General features: G+C 45.5%; 1 protein-coding gene across 1 annotated transcript in view; it reads right to left on the bottom strand.

Annotated features, from left to right (window-relative positions):
- Positions 1-21699, bottom strand: part of ATAD5 (ATPase family AAA domain containing 5) — a 648582-nt gene that overhangs the window by 553661 nt on the left and 73222 nt on the right. The window contains exons 3-7 of the mRNA XM_069654960.1: positions 16366-16453; positions 15782-15946; positions 14772-14901; positions 10961-11039; positions 459-640 (exon numbers count right to left, since the gene is read on the bottom strand). Coding sequence (XP_069511061.1) covers positions 459-640; positions 10961-11039; positions 14772-14901; positions 15782-15946; positions 16366-16453 — 644 coding nt within the window. The remainder of the gene's footprint in view (positions 1-458; positions 641-10960; positions 11040-14771; positions 14902-15781; positions 15947-16365; positions 16454-21699) is intronic.

The raw sequence follows: 21699 nt of genomic DNA, 5'->3' as shown, positions 1-21699 counted from the left end.
CCACTTTGTCTACACATGCTCTCTTCCAGCCAAAGCCATTCTCTTCAGTAAAACTTATTAAAATATCCTTCAACCCTCCTAGCCAAACCTACCGCCCCAACCCACATCTGCTGATTTATGTACTCAGGACCAATCACATTTGTGCATGTGAAAGTATTGCCCACAGGCTTTCAATCTAAAAAACAATATGTCCACCAGTGCCAGGTGTATGATCTCTTCTTATTCCTGCACCACCCAGTATACGCCAGTCAAACAATGCTCTTGTCCAAGGCACATTACCCCAAGATTGATGCTCCTCTTACTTTCACATGCAAGTGCAATTTTTAAACTAATGCTCGTGTCTGAGTGCCAATAATCTGAAATGTGCTAATAAAAAAAGGACAAAGTATTTTCTTTGACCCTCATGGCCACCATGTATGACATTAGACAATTTTATATTTTTTCAGTGGGATACTCACAGTCCTCTTTCTGCTGTACATGAGCGACTGCTTGATAAGATAAGCTTGCTGCAGAGTATGCTTCCAAGGTAGCTGCCGTCTTGGCAATGTGTCTTTTTAAAGAGTCCGGCAAGCCACTCTTCAGAAACTCACGCTTTGCTTTGCATTGTTCTTCATCCTGAGAATTTTCAGACGCATCTTTACTTTAAATACAAACATTAAAGAGATCAATTTCAATTTTCCCAAATAATGTAGGCAACGTCTACGAAACATGTAGATTAAATAGAATAAATTACCATAAAATGTGAATGTATTAAGACCATTCCATAATTAGAGGCATTACATTTCTGTAGTCTAACACACTCAAAGTGTCAGTAAACAAAGAAAGCACTAATGCAAAGAAGAATGTGCCAGAAAACTGCCCCAGCTCAGATTAATTTGTTGGGAAGTAAAGCAAAAAGGTTCATACACCAACAGTGCTGACATTTGCTTAACTATTGAGCCTGTGAAGATGGCTTTTCAGAATCCACCTTTAGGTGGAATCCGAGACGCCAACCTATTATAGTAAACAAGAAGACACTGAGCTCTAGCCAAACACAATCAAGGTAGGGTAGCAAAGGAGCTCAAGGTTTGAGTCTAGAGCTACAAAGAGAGACACACACACAAAGCACTCCAATAATTCAAGTTACACAGAAGAGGGACACAAATATACAATTCGGCTTTTCAAAACACTAAGCAATTAAAGCCTCATGCAAGTGTCACTACTATGCACATACATATACATTCACCATCAGGAGCTTATGCTAACAGAAGGAATACGTTACTTACCTGTAACCCCTGTTCTGTAGCATTGGTATCCTTCATAGATTCACATGCTGTGACTATTCCCTGTCAGTATGCTGGGACTCCGCAGTAACAGAGCAGTTTAAACAAACTGCATTTGTCACTTCTGTGCTCTAGTATAGTCTCTTTAGAGCCATACTTCCCACAGCCAATCAGAAAGGTTCCCTTAGCTCCACCACTAGCGACCATGTTCAGACTTTGCTGTAGCACACGTCAGTAGCAGTATGAGCCAAGAAGAGCCAAGCAGGGTTGGGGGGGGTCACATGTGAATCTATAAAATATACCTATAACTCCTGCAATGGTAGCTAGCTTGCTCCTTCTCCAGCATTGAATCTTTCATAGACTGACATGCTGTGAATAGATTACAAAGTAGTACCATAACCAAAAAAAGAAAAAGGGCAGAGAAAGGCTCCTTGCAGTAAACTTACCACCGGAGACCCTAACCTTATGCAAACAGGTTACAAACGACACACTGGCAAGCTTTGGACTCTGCCGCAGAATCACAGTCGACACAGTAAAGCTTGGTAAACGTGCGCACAGGGCCGCTCTGCAAATGTCCAGCAGGGGGATCCCAGATAGGAAAGCCGATGTGGCAGCTACTGCTCTGTTAGAATGAGCTCTGGGTCTGCTAGGAAGAGGCCTGCCAGCTTGCTGGTGACAGAATGAGATGCATGAGGATATCCATCTGGAAATTGATGGTTTGGACATCACCTTCCCTGCTCAAGAGAGGCCAAATGACACGAAGAGCTGAGAAGTTTCCCAGAAAGACGTGGTGCAATGTAATACTTCAGAGCACACACTACGTTCAATGAGCGGTCCGCTGGGGAGGCAGGCGATCCAATGAATACTGGAGGCACCACCGGTTCAGCGAGATGAAATGTGGAAGGCACCTTGGGTACAAATGCGGGATGCGCATGATCTTGGATTTGTGAAGTGTCAAGTAGGGTGCCTTCGTTGAAAAAGCTTGTATCTCGCATACCCTTCGGACGGATGTTATGGCGACAAAAAAACGGTTTCCCCAAGAAAGAGAATCAAACAGTTTTGTGCATAGACTCAAAAGGCGTTCATGAGTCTGGACAGGGCCACATTGAGTTCCCAGGATGGGACTTGGCGTTTGACTGGCGGAAAGAAACAAAACAGCGCTTTCATGAATAGTAATTGTAAATTTGCAAAGCGCTTGTACACAAGTAAAGTGCTTCAAATTCCTTCACCAATCTGCGAGATTAGAGGGAAGGAGTGTTCAGTGAACGGTTGTACTTTGAGATCTCCGCCAAATGCACTTTAGAGGAATGAGCCAAACCGGCCTGTGCCAGAGACAGCCAGTATGGCAGAATGTCATTTGGTTGGACTGCTAGGGGCTCCAGCTTGTGGCCCTGCACCATATGTGGTGCCGTTTCCATTTGCTCCTGTAGCAGGCCCACGTGGAGGGGCAATGGAGGCTCTCTGGTGGGGAAGCCAGATGGCAAAGGATTTGCATCTCTTGTTGCTATACGTTGAAAAGGCCCATTTCCAGCATGCCTAAACAATGGAAAACTAGGTGAAGTTGACCGCTCTGCAGTTCTCCCGGAGGACGCTGCTGAGGGAAATCGTCATCGGTGTTGTGAATCACTGGAAGAGGAAAAGGAACATCTGGTGTTGTAGTGCCCAGCACCAAAGGGTTTGCGCTTCTGTCAAAAGGTCTGAGTGAGGGAGAATGTCACCCCCCTGGTTACGGATGTAGAACATTGTGATGTCCGTAAAGATCGCCGCCACCTTTCTGCAGTCGCGGGAGGAATTATTTGATCGCCCAGAAAACTGTGCAGTTCCAGGAGATTGATATGAAGAATCTTCTCCATCCAGAGAGCTCTGGCATGAAGGTCTCCTGAGAGAGCTCCCATCCCTCGAGTGAAGCTTTCGTGGTGGCCGACTTGGTGATGGGCAGTTGGAAAGGTGTGCCAAGGGCAAGGTGGGCACAGATTGACCACCAGGGACAATATTTCCTGAATTGCTTACTTAAGGAAACGCAGTCCTCCCAGGATCCAGAGATTTGCACCCATTAAGCATCCAAGAATTCTTGCAGAGGACGCATGTGCAGCCTGTAGTGATTCAGCAAAGGGATGCAGGAGGACATCATGCCCAATATGGACTTGTAACTGCAGACTGAATCCAAGGTTGAAGTGGCGAGTTGATGTACCTTGCTAGGGAGGGCTACCACCCATTCTTCTGATGGGGGTCAGTTTGCAGCAGTCTAGTTTCGCACCCAGGTATAATGCTCGATGAGCTGGAAAGAGGAGAGACTTTGGAAAGTTGATTGAGAAACAGGTTGCAGACAGCTAATGGTTAACGGTGCACTGTGCTTTGCCTCAGTGTGCACTAACCAATTGTTGAGATATGAGAAGACATGAATGCCCGCTCGGCACAGATGTGCCACTACTGTAGCAAGGCATTTGGTAAACACTCGTGGGGCGGACCCTAGGCCGAAGGGAAGAGCTTTGAAATGATGGACTCTGGCTACTGCAAACCGCAAGTAGCGACAGTGTGAATAGGGATGTGAAAGTAGGCGGCTGCCAGGTCGAGAGATGCCAGGAAGTCTCCCTGCTGCAGCTGTAATAGGACCTCATGCAGAATGGCCATGCAAAAAGTTCAAGCTAGACTGGGCCTCCAATCCTCCCCGCAGCCCCCTGTATTTCTTTCTTACCAGGAATTATCTGGAGAAGACACCAGCCTCTTGCTGTGTGGTTGGAACCTTCTCCACAGCTTCCTTGGACAGCAATGCTTCTACATCTCACTGCAGCAGATGCAGCTTTTCTGTATTCTGCAACGGAGGGACGTTCATTGGCTGATTTATGACCTCCAGAGCATACCCCGGCTGGATGAGGGAGCGCACCCATTCGTTGGTGGTGATGTTTCTCCACTAATGAACGAAGTCCACTACTGGGAGAAGCCTTTCTCCCACTGGGGTGCTGAAGTGGGAGGGCGGGGCCCTGGGTGGGTCAGACCTGCTTTGAAGACTAGCCCCTAGATTGTGAGGAGCTGCACCTGCGTTAGTTACCCTTGTAGGACTGGCCTTTGCCCCGTATGGGTCAGTCGTGAGTAGAAAGGGGTCTTGTAGGACAAAGATTGATAGGTGGGACGGTAGTTGTGACATCCTGCTGAAACAGAATTTCAGTCCAAAAGGACAATTGTGCTGTAGGATGCCCAGACAGCGGGCAGTGTCAGTCTTGATGGACTGAAGGGTTGCATCTACTGTCATGCCAAATAGATCTCCACCATCTTTGATTGTACTCCTGGTCGGACGTTTGTTGCGGTCAGTCCCATCGCCACGGCACCATTCCCTAGCTGGCGAACCCCTATGTCGATGGATACAGAGATGGCCTGGACCGACGCAGCTTTGCTCTCGTGGAAGATTGCCTCGTCTTCCAGGAGAAATTCAAGAATAGGTCTTAGCATGAACCGTAATTCTCAGTCATAGCTGGCAAGGATGGCCATGGCGTTCGCCGCCTTGATGGTAGTGGTGGCCGTGAAGATGACCCTCTTTCCAAATGCATCTAGGTGCGTTAGGCAGAAACCTGTGCAGTTCCCTTAGGGACCACTCAAAAAGTTTAAGGCTACAGGTGTTGGTAGTAAACCCAATTGGTAGCAGTCTGCACCACCCAGATTTACCTGGTAGCTGTGGCTGAGCAGTCAGACTTCTCTCAAGAAGAGTTAGGCAGTATATAGAGTATACACATTAGGTACAAAAATACAGTAGCACAAGCAAACACTGACCAGAGCTTTGGTATTAAAGTATATAATTATTTATTTAAAAAACACACTTGTAAAAATACACTGGCACTAATATGTCAAGTAAGTTCAAACTCAGTCACTAGAAATATATACACCTCCCTGATTAATTATTTGACAAGTCTTAGGAAAAGAACACCACTTAACACAGAGGTGAGCGCTTAACCAAGATGGCACTCCAATAATTATTTAAAAAGGGAGAGAAAAGGCAGAAATAGTAAAGCACACAATACCAACACTTTTAAAAGAACCACAGCAAGTCAAGAAAGGCAGGGTCTACTGTAGAGCAAAAATTTCATAGGCCAGGCCCACTCTTGGAGAGCAAGGCGGAATGTGCCCAAGATCACACAAAAGTACACTTTAAAAGTCTTTGCAGATAGTTCAAAAAGGAGTTGGATCAGTTCAGAAAAGTTAGTTAACAGGCACCAGGTCACCCCAGGATAGAGAGTCAAGGATCCCGCTATACGATCTAGGATAATAGCCCTGTTAACTCAGACCACACACTAACGTAATTCCCTATTATATCTCGGTGACCAGAAAGCACGCCACCAACAACAAAGTTGGCTTTCCAAACAATTAACATTATGAAAATTAGACGCGGCCAAGGGGTAGAGAACTACGTTTCCCGACTGCCCCGGAGTTTGCTGTGTTACAACTTGGGAGCGATTGGTGTTTGCGCTCACATGACCGCGATGCCGCTCTCAAAATGACAGAGCGGTACCTAAGCACGGAGAGACAACTACATCTCCCTACGTCACTTTGAGCTGTTTTTGTAGTTTGCGAATGATCATGTGATCAACTCGCGACTACAACCAGATAAATAGAAACACAAAATGGCGCGCAATACAAACACGGAGGACAGCGGCGGCACGGAAAAGAAAATAAGGTAGGCAGCGGCAATTACTAGCCCCCATAAAAACCTTTTATCCATTCGGGTGGGTCCACCGTATGAGTAATGCTTAAAAAGGGAAAGGAAAGCTAGATTGATGTTACACTAAAGGACTGTCTATGAAGGAACTTGGGTTTAATTCCCTATTTTATGAGATTTCATATGTAGTAATGATCAGAATCTGTACAGTGAATTGGATGCGGTTATACATAGAGTCACAGGCGTTGAAAATCAACCTGTACAGAATGGAGAAGAGTCCAGATGGACAGATATAGTGCACTTTTGGAAACATAAAGCCCTGTAACTCCCTGTTCTCCATTTTTAGGAATTAATGCTGAGAGACACAGGCTACCTGACAGGAAGAATCAAGACACCTATAGCTGTGTTCCAATAGAGAACAGGTATAACTACAAGTGCTAGAACAAGAGGCAAGATGTGCCTCACTCTTGAATGATGACATGAATATATGTCTAGTAGGTTTTAGAAGTACTCAGACTGATGATAGTCCACCTGTCTTTTTGTTGTTTGTCCTGTAGGACTCAGGGATTGACCCAACTAAGCTGGTCTGAGACCTGAAGACATCCTCAACATTCTTCCTAACATTGAAGAATTTCAAAGAGAATATCTAATTCACTAATATTCGTCCTGAAGAAAGCGACCACTTGCGAATCCCGCTGAAACCGGTTGACTGTTATAGCAGTATCTGGTTGATAACCCAGACCCCAATACCCCTACATATTAAGTAAAGGACTTGAAAAAAGAAATCTAAATTATCACAACTCTATTTGCTTTCCACAGTCATAGTACTGTACAGAGCAAAAAGAGCCTTTTAATAGAGTTATATGTGACAAGAATGACATAGAAATCTCTTCTTATAAAACCTTGTGTTATTGATAAGCCACACAGCTGGGAGGTGAAAATATTAAAATATGGATTATCGACCCCTAAATGTGTGCACTCTTTTTTAGCCAATAGGAAAGTGGTTTAGAGAGGATAGGGACAGGTTCGCAACATCCCCTTGCAGTTGGCACATCAGCACCCACTAGGGCCAAGCCCCCTTGCGGGACACCTCAGGGATATCCTTGGTAGAAGAGCTACTCTGGCCCCTTCCGGTCCTGGAAGACCCCGGGAAGAAGTCCCATGGCTGGGGTGCCCCAAAAAGGAAAGAACTCACCAGACATTTCTTTTTCTCGTCGAAGAGCTGCAAATGCTGTGGAGGAACGTGTTGGAACACCTCCTCCCACCTGACTGAACAGAAAGGGAGTTGCAAAGTCCCAACGGTGTTCAAGCCTAGACACTCCAGGCAAAGATTGGGGAACCGCCCTCGCAAAACGACATTCGCAGGAAGAACAGGACACAAATCCCTGACGCTCCGGCATAGATGGAGGACAAGAGGACCGTGGAACCGGAGCAGGAGCAGGAAGGACAAAAAGGGAATAAAGAAAATATTCCCAGTGATGCAAGTGCGTCTGACCCCGACCACGCAGAGAAAGGACTAAGGCGGTGTGCGGGCAGAGCTCAGGAGGGCGGGGTTACGGCCACGTGCTGTGGCCCTGCGTAAAAATAAAGACAAACATTTAATTTTGATGCTTTGACAAAAGTGCTCCGGTCCCGTCCCGAAGGACGGAATGTCCCACAAGTATGGAGGAAAGGGGGCGGGACGTAGGAGGATAGCCAATCATCTAGGTAGCGGTAGATGTAAATGCCTGAGCAGTGTAGATCGGCAGCCTCAGAGCTAGACATTTAGGGAAGACTCTTGGGAGCGAATTTTAGGCTGAAGGGTAGAGCTTTGAACTGGTAAGGTTTGCCTTGCACCACGAAACGAAGGAAGCGTGTGATGTATGGGAATGTGGAAGTAGGCATCCTCCATGTCAAGAGAGGAAGTATTTCTGTTCCAGCCAGTCGAGAACATGTTGTAGCGTGACCATGCAGAATGTTCACGATTTTAAGAACTTTTTGAGCTGCCTGAGGGCAAAGGTGGGTCTCCACCCACCAGAGTCCTTGCTCACCAGTTAGTATCTGGAGTACACTCTGGAGCCCCGGAGGTGCAATGGTATGGTTTCTATAGCCCTTCTCTTGCAGGAAGTCTGGTCCCTGCTAAAGAAAAGGGGCAGCTGTTCTTCCTTTTGATTTATTGGTGGAATGGAAGGGAATTTGTCCAGAAATTTGATGGTGTGACCATTATGAACAATGTTGAGCACCCACTTGTTGGTGAAGATGTTGCGCCACCGATCAACAAACTGCGACAACCGGCTTCCCACTGGGGTGCTGAATTGGGGTCCGGGCCCGATGCTTGTCAGGCTTGCTTGGGAATTTGCATGCAGGAAAATGATCCAATCCGTCGCTGCAACCTCCCTCAGTACGCCTCCTACAAGGTGGTGCAAGACGGTTGGTGATACGATGGGCGATAATCCCTGGAGGTTCTGGAGAATCTGCCCTTGCCAGATCGAAAGGGCTGCCTCCACTGCTGCAGGGGGCACAGGGAGCAGGCAGTGTCAATTGCCCGAAGGGTCTCGTCGACTTTACCAAAGAGGCCTACTCCATCAAAGGGCATGTCTAAGACTTCAGGTTGGAGGCTTTCAAACACCCTTGGCGCCTCAGCACGGACAGATTCCCCCATGGCGGAAACCAGTATCTGCATTGTCTACGGCTATGGTGATGGCATGATCAAACGCAGCCTCCCCTTTGTGCATTAAGGCAAGAGCCTAATCTTTTTTTGTTGTCCGGCAGGAAATAAAATATGGGGGGGCATCTTTTACCACAATTCTTGCTCATATCGGGAAAGAATAGGTAATTAATTAGCAGCTTTCAAAGTAGTGGCTGCCAGGGTAATCCCCAGTTTTCCAAACGCATCTAGTTGCTTCCCCTCCTTGTTCGGTGGTACCATGAATGGAGAAGGGTTAGCCGATCTCTTCCTTGCTGTACCCAACACAGAGTCAGAGGCTGGCTATGTGTGACGACACTTGGGTGCGGTATCCAGAACTTTATATTTTTTGTCTAGGCAATTCTTTAATGGAGGAGCCGAGGATACATTTTTCATTACCAGTAAACCATCTTCCCAGATGTCATCAAGTATAGGGATGGCCACAACTGGTTTTCTGGAAGCTTTGCGCCTTTGAAACAGGAAACCCTCTTTCCTCAGTTCCTCCAGAACGAGGTCAAAGAGCTTCACTGCACGTGTTAACAGTGAGTGAAAAGAACCTATTTCATCCGGTGGATAACTGAGGTGGTGGTCGAGGAGGCAGACGCTGCAGGATTACCTCATGCGAGGACAACGCTGGAGGGCTCCTACTAGGGGCACCTTGAGGTGCCAGAGGACGTAGTGGTTGCTGCAGTTCTGGGACCAGTGTCTGTAAAGTTGACACGATGTCCAGTGACAGATCTCTGGGTGCCGATGGTGTTCCCAAGTGAACCATAGGCATAGAAGTGGGTGCAACAAGTGGTGGCACGGCAGTGGGAGGATCTGCTGGTGGCACTGGCTGATGAGGTGCCAGCAGAATTGGGTCAGGTTCCCATTCCACATCCTCCTGATCAGAAAATAAACCATGCAGGGCTCCTCCATCAGACATGCTACCCGTCTGCAGCATCTGAAGAGGCTGTGTCTCAGTGGCCAAAGGCACCAGGGTGAAAAATGGTTTTGCCTTTGTACGCCGTGGTAAAAATCAAAGTGCTGGAGGCATGTCTTTTTCCACCCTTGCACTTACAGGAAATTAAGCAAGCTTGCGAAGTTGTCAGGTGTCAGACACAACCCTGGAAACTATGGTAGCAATCACTGATGAGTGAATCGTGGACGGTGAAGTCGTCGATGAGGAGATGGTAGTTTCAGGCCTACGGATCGTACCGTTGAAGATAGCGGTGACGATTTGTGTTTCGACGTAGTGTGGCTAGTCAACGTGTCCTAGCCGTTGAGGTTGACGAACTTCTTTTCTCTGAAGAATGCGAAGACAAGGATTTAGTCGTGGAAGTTGACTTGGCTGTTTTAGTAGTAGTAGTTGGGGCAGTCAACGAAACGGATGAAGTAGACCGCGCTATGGCAGCCCTGCTGTCATGGATGGTAGGGGGTGTGGGGTAATTGAGGTGTGCGACTAATGTCTTCCCCTTTTAGGTTTCTTCCCCAGGGAAGTGTGCTCTTCAGATCTGAATCTCTTTGCAGCAGGTTTCTTTTCCACAGGTTGGCAGACTCTGGCTGCGGGGTGACTTCAGACAGAGGCCCTGTCACCTTCCTCCAGCCAAGTGACCAACCTTTGACGGCGATCTTGAAGCAGGGCCTAAACAGGCTTTTCTTGCTGTGGTCAGTCATCACTGCGTGGAGAAGGCCTCAGGTAAGAAGGCCTCACGCGGCGAGAAGATCAGTCGATGGTTCAAATCTTCATAGACAACAGAACTGAGCTACCGGCAGTCACAAAAGTGACTAATGAAGGAAAAATTGAAAACATTCTCTCAAAAATAGTACAAAAGTCAAAAATTTGAATAACTAAACAACGAAGACTTAACACGTAAACATGTGGTAGAAATCTGAAGATGGCCAGCGGGGGTGGAGGTAGGGAGTGCTAATGACATTGGCTGCGGCAGTATGACCCAAAGTGACAGAAATAGGTTATATAAGTGACAAGCGGTTAAAGCTTTAAAGCTGAACTGCTTTAATATTACTGAGGATTCCCAGCCTGACAAGGATTATTCATGAGCATTTGAATCCATGAAATATCCCATGCGGGAGAAACCTACGAAGGTTCCCATAGTAGCATTGCTCTGAATTCCTTTACAAAGATTTGGCCTCCACGATCAAACATACCTTTGCATCAAGATTAGTATGATGGATATATTTATATTGCTGTGGATGCTCGCAGAATACTAAAGAATGCAAATTAGGGAGAAGAAAACAAGTTACAATATTGGGACTGTAGATATAAAAATTACCCACCCCCCCCCCCACATCTGCGTAAAGACTACCGAAAAAGCCTTCAGCAATTATGCCCATTCAAATTAGCATTTCTTTCAAAGCATTTAAGCAATAAATCGTTGTACTGACCTGCTATCGTCAATAACCGAAATGGCTCCTGTTGGAGGATTCCTTTTTTTCCCACAAACTAAATTTGTGACAACTTGCCCTGTAAAGCAAGTGGAAAAAAATAATCACATCTAAACACTATGCTCTGGTCCCATTTATACATTTGAGCAGAAAAGCACATAGGCTAGATATTTCCTCTACTTGACTACCCGAAACTGAACACATAGGTGACCCCTCTGGCTATTTGTGAAAACAATATAGTATTGATGTATGGTACATGCAAGTCGAGAAAAAAACAGGATTCCTGCATATCCAGTGACCCACCTCCAAATTTTAGGTTGCACTGAATTCACAACTCAAGCCCACTCGTCAGCTATCAACATGACCCACGCGTATGCATGAAGAGGTTGGTGTAGGGATTTGGTATTATCCTGCATCCTAATGGAACCTTTGGTCAGGGTATTGATTGACAATGGAGTGTTAAGGGTTAGAATGTTTATGTGTGACTGGGGTTCTATGTGAGGCAGTTGGGAGATGTAAGCCTACCTGGGAGGATGCAGGTGTATGTTGCCCTGAACCCAGATGTACCTGACATTACATGACTATCATAATGTACTGGAACTAATAAAGAAGTTACTGGAACTTCACCTGAGGTCATGGTCATCTGTGGGGAACAAGGAGTTCTACATTGGCGGCGAGGATGCTGGCTGTGCTGGGGGGACAGCATTGAAGATGGCACATACACCTCCCCCCAACCCAAGAAGACCACCTCCCAGGTAGGGCGAGCGCTTAAAACTGTAGGCGCAGAAGGGCCCAGCGCATCGAGCTCAGGGGCAGAAAGTAAGGGGCTGCGCCAGAGCCAGGGGCCAGCTGGCCCGTCACTAGAAGGACAGGTCAGGGAAAGAGGAAAGCAAGAGACTGAGGAGGGGCTGAGGGCCCAGAGACTGATTGCTTAAGGGGTCTGGGACCACTAGCTGCAGCATGGAGGGCTTGGTGCCCATGGCAGTAGCAATTTGAAGAGGCCTGGGGTCTAGTTACGCCTGGAAATTATGAGGAAGCCATGCTGGGCAGCTGAGGGATATAGCCAAGGCAGTAGCAACAGGAGAGGCTTGGAGCCTAAGCTGCGCCTGGAAATTAAGCAAGGAGGAGGCATGCTGTGCAACTGAGGACTATAAGCCCAAGGCAGTAGCAACAGGAGAGGCTTGGAGCCTAAGCTGCGCCAGGAAAAGAAACAATGAGGAGTGATGTTGTACAGCTTGAGGCCTGGAGTTGGGGCAGCAGCAATAGAAGAGGTTGAGAACCTAAGCTGCGCCTATATGTTAAATAGAAGATTGGTGGCGAAGATGAAAAGCGCCTGGAGCAGAGGAGGGTCCTGGGGGGCCATTCCAGCGTTTGAGGGGGCTTGGAGCCCATACCTGCACCTAAGAGACTTGTAGCCCGTGGCTGCACCTTAGGTGCTTAGAGCCCATGTGCAGAGATGAAAGAATATTGCCCAAGACAACATGTGTAGTGCCTGGAGGGGCAAGGGTCCATTTGCAGCAGCGCTATGTAGGAGCTATCACTTATATGAGGATCTTTGAAGGCATGTTGTCAGTAGTTCCTGAGGGGCTTGGAGCCTACTTAAGAACTGAGAGATGCGGTAGGAGGCAAAGGGGGTACAATTTTAAAGCAGGCGGCTGGCAGCAATGAAAAGCAGCATTATGAACATACCAGGAAAGGAACACTTTGGGAGGTAATATTTACAAAAGGAAGTGTGGCAGATGGATTGGTAAATCCATTTCTGTTGCGGGCACCTGCATTTCCGCCCGTTGGATTTTTTTTTTTCAAAAAGCTTAAGTTGTTAATGATCTTAATTGCCGGAATGAATAACAGAGGTACTTTTAAGTTAAGAGATGATGCTTTCACGAGCATAAGTAAACGAAGCAATTTGGTCTTGCCTTCATTGAATTGGTTAAGTAGTTATAATTAGTTATTGATTCAGAATCTGTTGTCATGTGAGGCCTGAATGGCATTTGGACAGCGTGAGTGCATGAGAGTGTGAACCTGTATGTTGTCAGGTGTAGTTCTTGTGGGATAGGTTGTCCTGTAATAGGGGTACTTCATGGAAGTTGTTGAAGCTTAAGAGCAGAGAACAAAGTTTATAGTTTTTTAGATTGGATTTAGGTATCAAGGGTGTTTGTAATTAGTCAACCAAGGGATTAAGTGATCTAAATGTGAGGCTTTATTAAGTAGGTTAAAGTTGCATATTAGTAGAAAGAGATTGAGATATGCGTAGTAATAGTGTTTTCTGAAATGCTATTTGGTATTTATGTTGTAGGTACATTGGTATGAGAGGTATCTTGCAAGTGGTAGTTAGCATGTTTGATAGGTGTGCACGGATGGTGTGTAAAAGTCGTGGCCTCTGTTACCTCTGTCAACAAATACATGGTAATGTTATGATGCAAAGGAAAAAATTGTGGTACGGTCATGTTTAACTAACACGCTTTTCCTTCCACAGATGGGCATTTAATGAAATATAGGTTGCATTGACAACATTGTTAGAGTTTGGTATGTGGAATTTGAAGTATAGTTATGTGCACTAATGTTTTATTTCCACAGATGAACTTTTGTAATGCAGATGTATTAAGACCTTATTTAATGCTAAAGTTTAGAGTGCTAAGTGTCAAACAAAGTTTTTGGTTGGTTGTTTGGTTTAGAAACCATTCAGAGTTTCATGATGATACAGCAAAGACTATAGTAGAGTCATTGATGTTGTTATGATGCTGGTGTGAATGAAGTGTGGTTTTCCCTAATAGGAGCTGTATTGTATTTAGGAATACTTTCAACATGGGCAATTTAGGGGTAATGGTGTCACAAGAAGTGAAGTAGTTACCCGGGTATCTGGGATACTCAGTCTAGTTGGAGGTGGTGTGTATTTAGGTACATACCGGTTTGCATTGTTGGGTGTGAGGGAGATGTGTGTGTGTTTTTTTGTGGGACAATGAAGTCAAGTTTAGGAAGAGAGGTATGGGTGCCTCTATTTGTAAAAGTTTTACTAAGGATGTTTGAGCAGTTGGGTGCCTTTTCCTCACTTGGTAGAAAGAGGAAGGGGCATTGATTGTAATGGTGTCCCACGGCTATGTGGATTATTTTGGAATATGTAATGAGACTAGCAGAATGTTCTCATTTAGGAGTGATGAGGCAAGTGCATTGAACGTGGGGTTGTTTGTGTGCGTGTTGTTATTAGCCATTATGGTTAAGTTATCTACTTGTGTTTTTATGTCCCTAAGGAAGGGAGATAGGTAGGGATTTGATATTATCCTGCATCCTAATGGAACCTTTGGTCAGGGTATTGATTGACAATGGAGTGTTAAGGGTTAGAATGTTTATGTGTGACTGGGGTTCTATGTGAGGCAGTTGGGAGATGTAAGCCTACCTGGGAGGATGCAGGTGTATGTTGCCCTGAACCCAGATGTACCTGACATTACATGACTATCATAATGTACTGGAACTAATAAAGAAGTTACTGGAACTTCACCTGAGGTCATGGTCATCTGTGGGGAACAAGGAGTTCTACAGTTGGCTACAAGTCCTTGTGCATGCAGTCAGCCCTTTCGACAACTCAGTTTCTTACAGGCCAGTGCAGGAACTGCGTCTGAGTCAAAGCTTGTGTCTGAAATGCCCATGTCCCAGCAAACCTCAGTTCTGTAAATAACTTGCAGCTCTTCAATTTGAGAGTGTGCAAACAATTACACTATACATGGCTAGTTTTTGGTGTTGCAAGCATTAAAACCAGACTTTCTGTAATAAAACAGTCTTCCCAGTATAACGTAAGGTGCACATTGACAACTACCAACAGAACACTCTGTAGACTTTGCTTGCCGCCTTTTTCCAAGTACATCATTTAGACTTCTCAATTTTTTTTCAGGCTTCCAATTATCAGCCGGGGTATCTTCAGAGCTTGAATCGACAAACATACAATCCTGTATATAAAACAAAAATTCGAAAAGGGTATTTTTTATTCGTTGTTAAATGCAGTTATTTACCCAGGATTTAAAAACAAGGGGTGTTGGACTTTAGGGCACTGAACATACTTTGGGAGGACACAACTACTTTTTTTAAGGGCAAAACTGTATATGGAGAGGCCATACATATTGGGGTTGGCAGAACTTTCATTTATAGGCAGGTGATTCGCCCAAAACATTAGTCAAAAATCACTGCAAATGATAGATTACTGTAGACATTGTGTCACAGCACTACAACAGATACCTGCGCTGAACTTCTATTTTTTCTAAAACGCACCCCACACTTCCAACATTTTCACGGCGGTACTAATAGAAGTAAAGAAAATGCCATTTCTCTCCAACATGTACTACAAAAATCAATGTGCAATGACATTTTCGCATATTTAGTTTGCGCAGGCACAAAAGCCAAGATAATATTTTTGTGGATCATGGTATAATCCAGCCCCACCGCATGGATTTGTAATTTGTTATTAGTGTGCCTTTGCACATCATCAGAATGGGATCAGAACATCAAAAGAACCACTTTGCCTGGAGAGGTTATAGGAGGCATCCCACTGGAGTTGCAGCAGAGGCATCCCACAGGGTGGTTGCAGCAGGGAAATCAATTGCTCTCTTCAGGCATCTGCCCGCATAGACCGTGTCGCTATGGATGCAGTCTTTGCTGCGGACGCAGTTCCATAATTAGCACTGGTCACAGCACATTCACTGAGAATTACTACTTAAAATATCAAAACGATCGCACATTTATTAAATTTAATTTCAAAGCTATAGCCATTTCAACCATATACAGAATATTAATTTGGAATCCACGAAAATACAAAATGGGACGCATACTCGCCTCAGTCTCAACGTAGTGCTTCCTTTCAGAAAGAGCCTGCTGCCTAGATGAACGTCGTGGGGGTGGTTCAGTTTCCAAATTAGACTTAGATGCATTGTGCTGTATATGCTTTGCTTTTTTAACCAGTTTCTTTGCTTTCGACACCTTCTTTGATGAATTCGGTACCTACCAACACATTTAAATCGCCACTGCATTTTAAATGTCATTGACACAATATTTTGATTGCAAAGCAGGCAGACTTCACGAAGGGAGATCAAGATAATTAAGAAATATCTACATAGGAACAACACGAGAACCAAAGAAAGGACACCGCAACAAAGGAGAATCTACATATCTTATTCATAAAAATGCAGGTAATAATCCAAGAATATTATTAACAAAAATGGTAGTATCATACAAAACACGAGAACTTATTGCCACATTCCAAAGGCACATTTCTGGAATTAAGCTTGTAACCGCCCCAGTGCCGAAATTCTCCCACGATGCCCCATAAATATGCATTGTGCCGATATTTGCTTCAATTAATTTGAGGCACTTCCCTCTCAAGCAGTGGGTGTGCTAGTGTTTGTTCATGTAGTAATTACCTTTTTACTTCTTGGAGTAAACGCTGCATCTTCTCCGGTTCGAGAATCATCTGTACGCCCTCTAACGGATAGTCGCGTAAACCGCATCCTGATTTAACAAATGGAATCATTAAAACAGTGCATAGCTTACAACCTTTAAAAACACGTTTTAATCGCTCATGTTGCATCACAACATTGTCTGAGACTACACAGGGACTTCACTTCACCACTGCAAAAAACGCTGCTCAAGGTACCAACAGGCTATGGGCATCGGCCACCTCACAAACTGATATTGCCCACGCACTTAGTTATATAGGACCTTAATCAGAAGGATGTAGTACATACCCTGCCTTGAAGGCAATACAAACACAAGCATTTGGTCCTGTGCACATTCAAAATGTCTCATTAGCTTATTGCGTTTTCAATCACTTTGAAAGCTTGCTTATAAAAATAGCATCAAGATTACGTTATTCAAAAAGTGTACGCGTACAAACATACATGGGAACAATTCATTTAAAAATTAACATACTGAAGATCTCAATTCATGCATGCATCCTCCCTCGTGACACAAAAAATAATATGAACATATAAACCATCCTACATATGTGCAAAACAATGCTGCACAACAAACATTTGTCAACACTTTTTACTTTGGTCTACTCTAGCTTCGTGCTCGTAAGTAGTCATTCACAACTACTCAGCCTTCCTCAGATCTGAACACCATTTATCACGAGTGTCCTTACATGGCCTGTGAAACAAACCATAAGGTACCACGTTTAGTCACTTTGTTTTGGTTGTTCATAGCAAAACCACACCCCATCAACCCTATAAACTGCTCACTATTACCAATTCATCATACACAAAAACTTTAGGCTAACCTGATCTGCACTTTTTGTTGCCACAATTCTCGGCACATATGCACCATTCAAAGTCTCCAGGTCCTGGCGGTCAATGGGTCTTATTTTCCCCCCTCGGGTGCACCCCAGGCGGAAACATAAGCAGTCCTTACCATGGTATTCACAACACGCTGTGTGCACCACTGGTTATTGAAGACAAGGCGTGCATCATCCACTAGACCCGTTACACTTAACCGGCCCTCTTCTACACCAAGCCTTTACCTGTAAGCGGACAGACTCCCAAGACTCTAAAGGAACACTCAAGGGCTCCAAGAGCACTCATGGAACTGAAGCAAATAATGCAAACGTACGTACACATGCCAGTCCGAACCTGGCACTCGGCCCAGTAACTACACCCCCAACATCACGTCGCACTTACCGGCTGTACGACAGCATGTCATCTACTGCTGTCGCCACAATGTGTGTGGTTTACCTGCATGCAGCCATATTATATCCTGGAGGGCTGCATCACATGCCCATGGTGCTGTTGCGGGCACCTGAAAACTCAGTGCTTCTCCCCGTGGCCATCTTGGGTGTACCGACTACTATGCTAACAGTCCAGACACTCGACGTCAGTCGGCAGTCATCTTTAAAACCAGAGCTTGATGCCCACTGACGCGCACTGGCAATTACTACCGGGTAAAATCTCTCCAATGTCATACTGGCCAAATGATTTACTGAGGGAAAACTCCGTGCATTTATAAATAATTGTGCTTATCCCAAATATTTACTTAAGCATTTCAGGCAGATTGGATGTCATTTAACCTCCCTTACATGGCACATTACAAGACTCATTACTACAAGGACACGCAAATAATCACCATCTAGAATCCCATACATGTAGTTTCCAAAGCCCATATGGAAACATATTATGAATTTAATCCTATAGGGGACAAGGGGGTTTCTCTCCCCAAAATAACTTGTTTCTAAAGCACTAGTTTAATGAGTGCCTCACTGAGGGCAACTGTATAGAGTCCTCAGCCAGAAAATCCAAGTCTGCTCCAACTTGAACAAACGTATCGCCATGTAAAGGTTATTTCGGTCTGCTTGCAATTGGTCGATCACTAAACATTTCAAATCTACATCGATGGCAACGTGCTCGTCTTGGAAGCAAGATGAAGCAGAGCAACAGGTTCGAATCCCGGTCCGGGCATTCGAAACCTCTTTGGTATTAAGCGCGTTATAAATAACCAATTATACATCATGTCCCTTTTCCAAAAATGTTTGAACCAAAGGTGCCATTAAAGTGCTGTTCCCAATGTAAAGCAAAGCACAGAGACATGATCTCATACACTACATTGGTATAATTGCAGTTGGTAAACTTTCTAAGAGACCAGTGAAACGTTCCATGTATTAACTCCTTTGTTCCAATTAGCAATGCGCAAACATGCAAGGGCCACATGGATAATTTCCCTCTACAGGTAATCTCTGGATGTCGCTGGTAAAGTGTTCCGAAAACAGCTGCCTGAAGCAATAGAAAAACTGAAATGTATAATCCTGTCCCATAAATTCTTGTCCCTTTTATGATCAAATAGGGGCATCTGTGTCTGTCACCCTGGGCAAGTGACCCAACAATGTTTTTTAGCCAACTTCTTGATCTGGTTGGTATGTTATGAAAAAGTGGTAACACGCACCACTCTGCCAGATTGATTCTTGCCTTCTCTGGGCTGCATCAGAAACGTATCCTTTTGGCTGCATGCTGGACTACTTTGTGAGGATTTCTGATTTGCTGCAGTCTGTCCGCCAGGCCTTGTGCCTGGCCTTCAAAATTTAACGGTTTTAAATATCTAACGGAAAGTGCAGTTCAGTTTCAATCGAAGGAACTGTACATAAGGCAAATTTTCTTTAAGGTACTTTGGATGTTGACTATTTTAAGTTAACAAGGTTTTTCGATGGGGGGGCTCTCTACAAATATATGTACCATGGCCATTCCCATGTCCAATATGGGAACCCAAGCAAGGCAGGAAATCCCCATCATAGTGTGTGAATTTTAAGTTGATGTCAAATTGGTCTAGCCAACACAAGAATTCCTGTATAGTTCAGCCGTACCGTTCTAGATGAAGAACGAGTCATCGATGTAACGTTTCACATGGGTAACATTGGAAGAAAATGGATTATCATATAGGTCTCTCCTCAAACTCCGACATACAGATATTCACCAAACTAGGGGCAAATGAAGCCCCGATCGGCGTTCCTTTCCCCTGTAAATAAAGATCTGAATCAAAGGCAAATCAGTTATCACTATTACCAGGTTTTCCTTCGACCACCACCGTAGCGAGAGAACCAAGGCCTGCGAGACCACCACTAGATCGTCCCATTGTCCGCTGGCCTGACACCACTGGCTGTTGAGCCACTCTTGCAGTGGGCGCATGCACAGGCGCGCGTGAGGTACCAAATAAATATAGGACGCCATCATTCCTAGCAAGCGCATTGCTTTGCATACCGTCACCTCTCGACCGGCCACATATTGAGGGATCTGAAACAGCATATTTTGGACCCTCTCGTTGGAGGGGAAGACAAGGCCGTCCTTCGTTCGAATTAGAGCCCCTAGGAATTGTTTGATTTGGCTGGGGTCTAAGCTGGACTTCTTCTCGTTGATGGAGAAGCCCAGTTGGAACAAAAGGTCTACTGTCTTCTGGGTGTTTGAGAAGCATGTCTCGTAGGACTCCTGTTATGAGCCAATCGTCGAAGTAAGGGTATACCGGTATGGACAACCTGCGCAGGTGGGGCGCTGCCACTGCCAGTACCTTCGTGAATACCCTTGGTGCAGACGCTATGCCGAAGGGTAGCACTCTGAACTGGTAGTGTTTGCCCTCCATCATGAACCTGAGGTATTTTCTTCGCACTGGCAACATCAAAATATGAAAGTATGCATCTTTCATGTCTAGTGTTATGTAGTCCCCCCTGAGATAGCAGGGGAATTACCTCCTGTAATGTTACCATACGAAATTTTTGTGGTTTTACAAATTTGTTCGCTGGGCGCAGATCTAGTACAGGGCGCATGGTTAGGTCCTTTTTGGGTACAAGGAAGTACACTGAATAAATACCTTCCATTACCTGAGATAGGGGCACGACCTCTCTTGCTCCTTTCTGTAGCAGCTGTTCTACTTCTTGCAGGAGGATGACGAGGTGTTCTGGTGACAGGCATCGTCCCCTTGGAGGTCTGTAGGTGGGGGACCGATTGAACTCTAGACAGGACCTCTGGGCTACGGTTGACAATACCCACCGGTCTGATGTTATTCCCTCCCATGCTGAAAGGAACAATGTTATCCGGGCCCCAACCGGAGACGCATGGAGGGGACCCGAACCTTCGGGTCATTTGGTGTTACTTGCCGGGGTGCCTCTGGGGCTGGAGCCCCGGCCTCTGCCCATGCCACAGCGTTGTCCTCTTTGGTTATACTGGTTATTGGTACCCTGATTAGAGGGCCAGTTGCCCGCAGTGTAATGCTGTTGCTGCTGCTGTTGGCGTTGGCCACGAAAAAAGCGCTTGTTCCCAAATCCCCGCCTGTTTGGAGGCTTTGAGATTTGGTCTAAGGTCTTTATGGTGTTGAATTCTTTCTTCGCATTTTCCAGTGCGTCGACTGCCCTTCCAAAGAGATTAGACTCTTCTATTGGCTTATTAATGAGTGACGCCTGAGTGTCTGCCTTGAAACCGGAATTGCTAAGCCAGACGTGACGCTTCAGCAGAATTCCCTGCACCAAAGAACGGCCAGCAGTTTCTGCCGCATCAAGAGTGTTCTTAATGATGCTCTGGTTGACCAGAGCTCCTTCTGTAAATGTAGCCAATAAGCGAGTTCTTGGAGGTTCAGGGGCTTCTTCGATGTCCTGCTTAAGCTTACCACATTGAGCATCAGCATAGCTTGCCAACAATGTATTATTGGCAATCCTAATTGAAAACGCTGCCGAGGCGGAAATTCTTTTGCCCAAGGCATAAAGCTTTTTCCCTTCTTTATCTGGGGGTGCCTCGCTGGTTGACAGTGGAACCGCAGCCCTCTTCCTTGTGTTAGTCACCACTAAGGAGTCCGGGACTGAGTGACCCCTGATATATAACGGGTCTGACAGAGGGTGAGAACAATTTCTCGCTTCTTGGATTGACCCCTCTTACCAGCGCGGGGGTGGACAGCGATGGGGTGAGTCGTCTCTTAACCGAGGCGAGGATAGGAATAGTTTGACTAGTGGGAGGGTTTTTCTTTAATAATCCTTTCGACGAAATCAGTATCTGGGGTGACCTCCCCAGTTTCAACTTCAAAATGCGCTGCTGCCTTCCTCAGTAGCGCATTGAAGTTGGGCTGATTGTCTACTGGAGATGGGTTCCTGACCGGTGTGGTCTGAGGAGAAGAAATGTCTATAATGTCGGGGTCTGTAGACCCTGATGGCGACTGCCAGGGCTGTAAGCCACCTTCACCTGGGTCCTCCTCGTAGCCCTCCTCACCTAGGTTAGTGTCATCATGAAAACCTT

Source organism: Ambystoma mexicanum, chromosome 3q (assembly GCF_040938575.1).
Source record: "Ambystoma mexicanum isolate Mex_15411 chromosome 3q, UKY_AmexF1_1, whole genome shotgun sequence".
NCBI classification, from domain to species: Eukaryota; Metazoa; Chordata; class Amphibia; order Caudata; family Ambystomatidae; genus Ambystoma; species Ambystoma mexicanum.
This window is presented reverse-complemented; position numbering and strand designations above follow the sequence as displayed.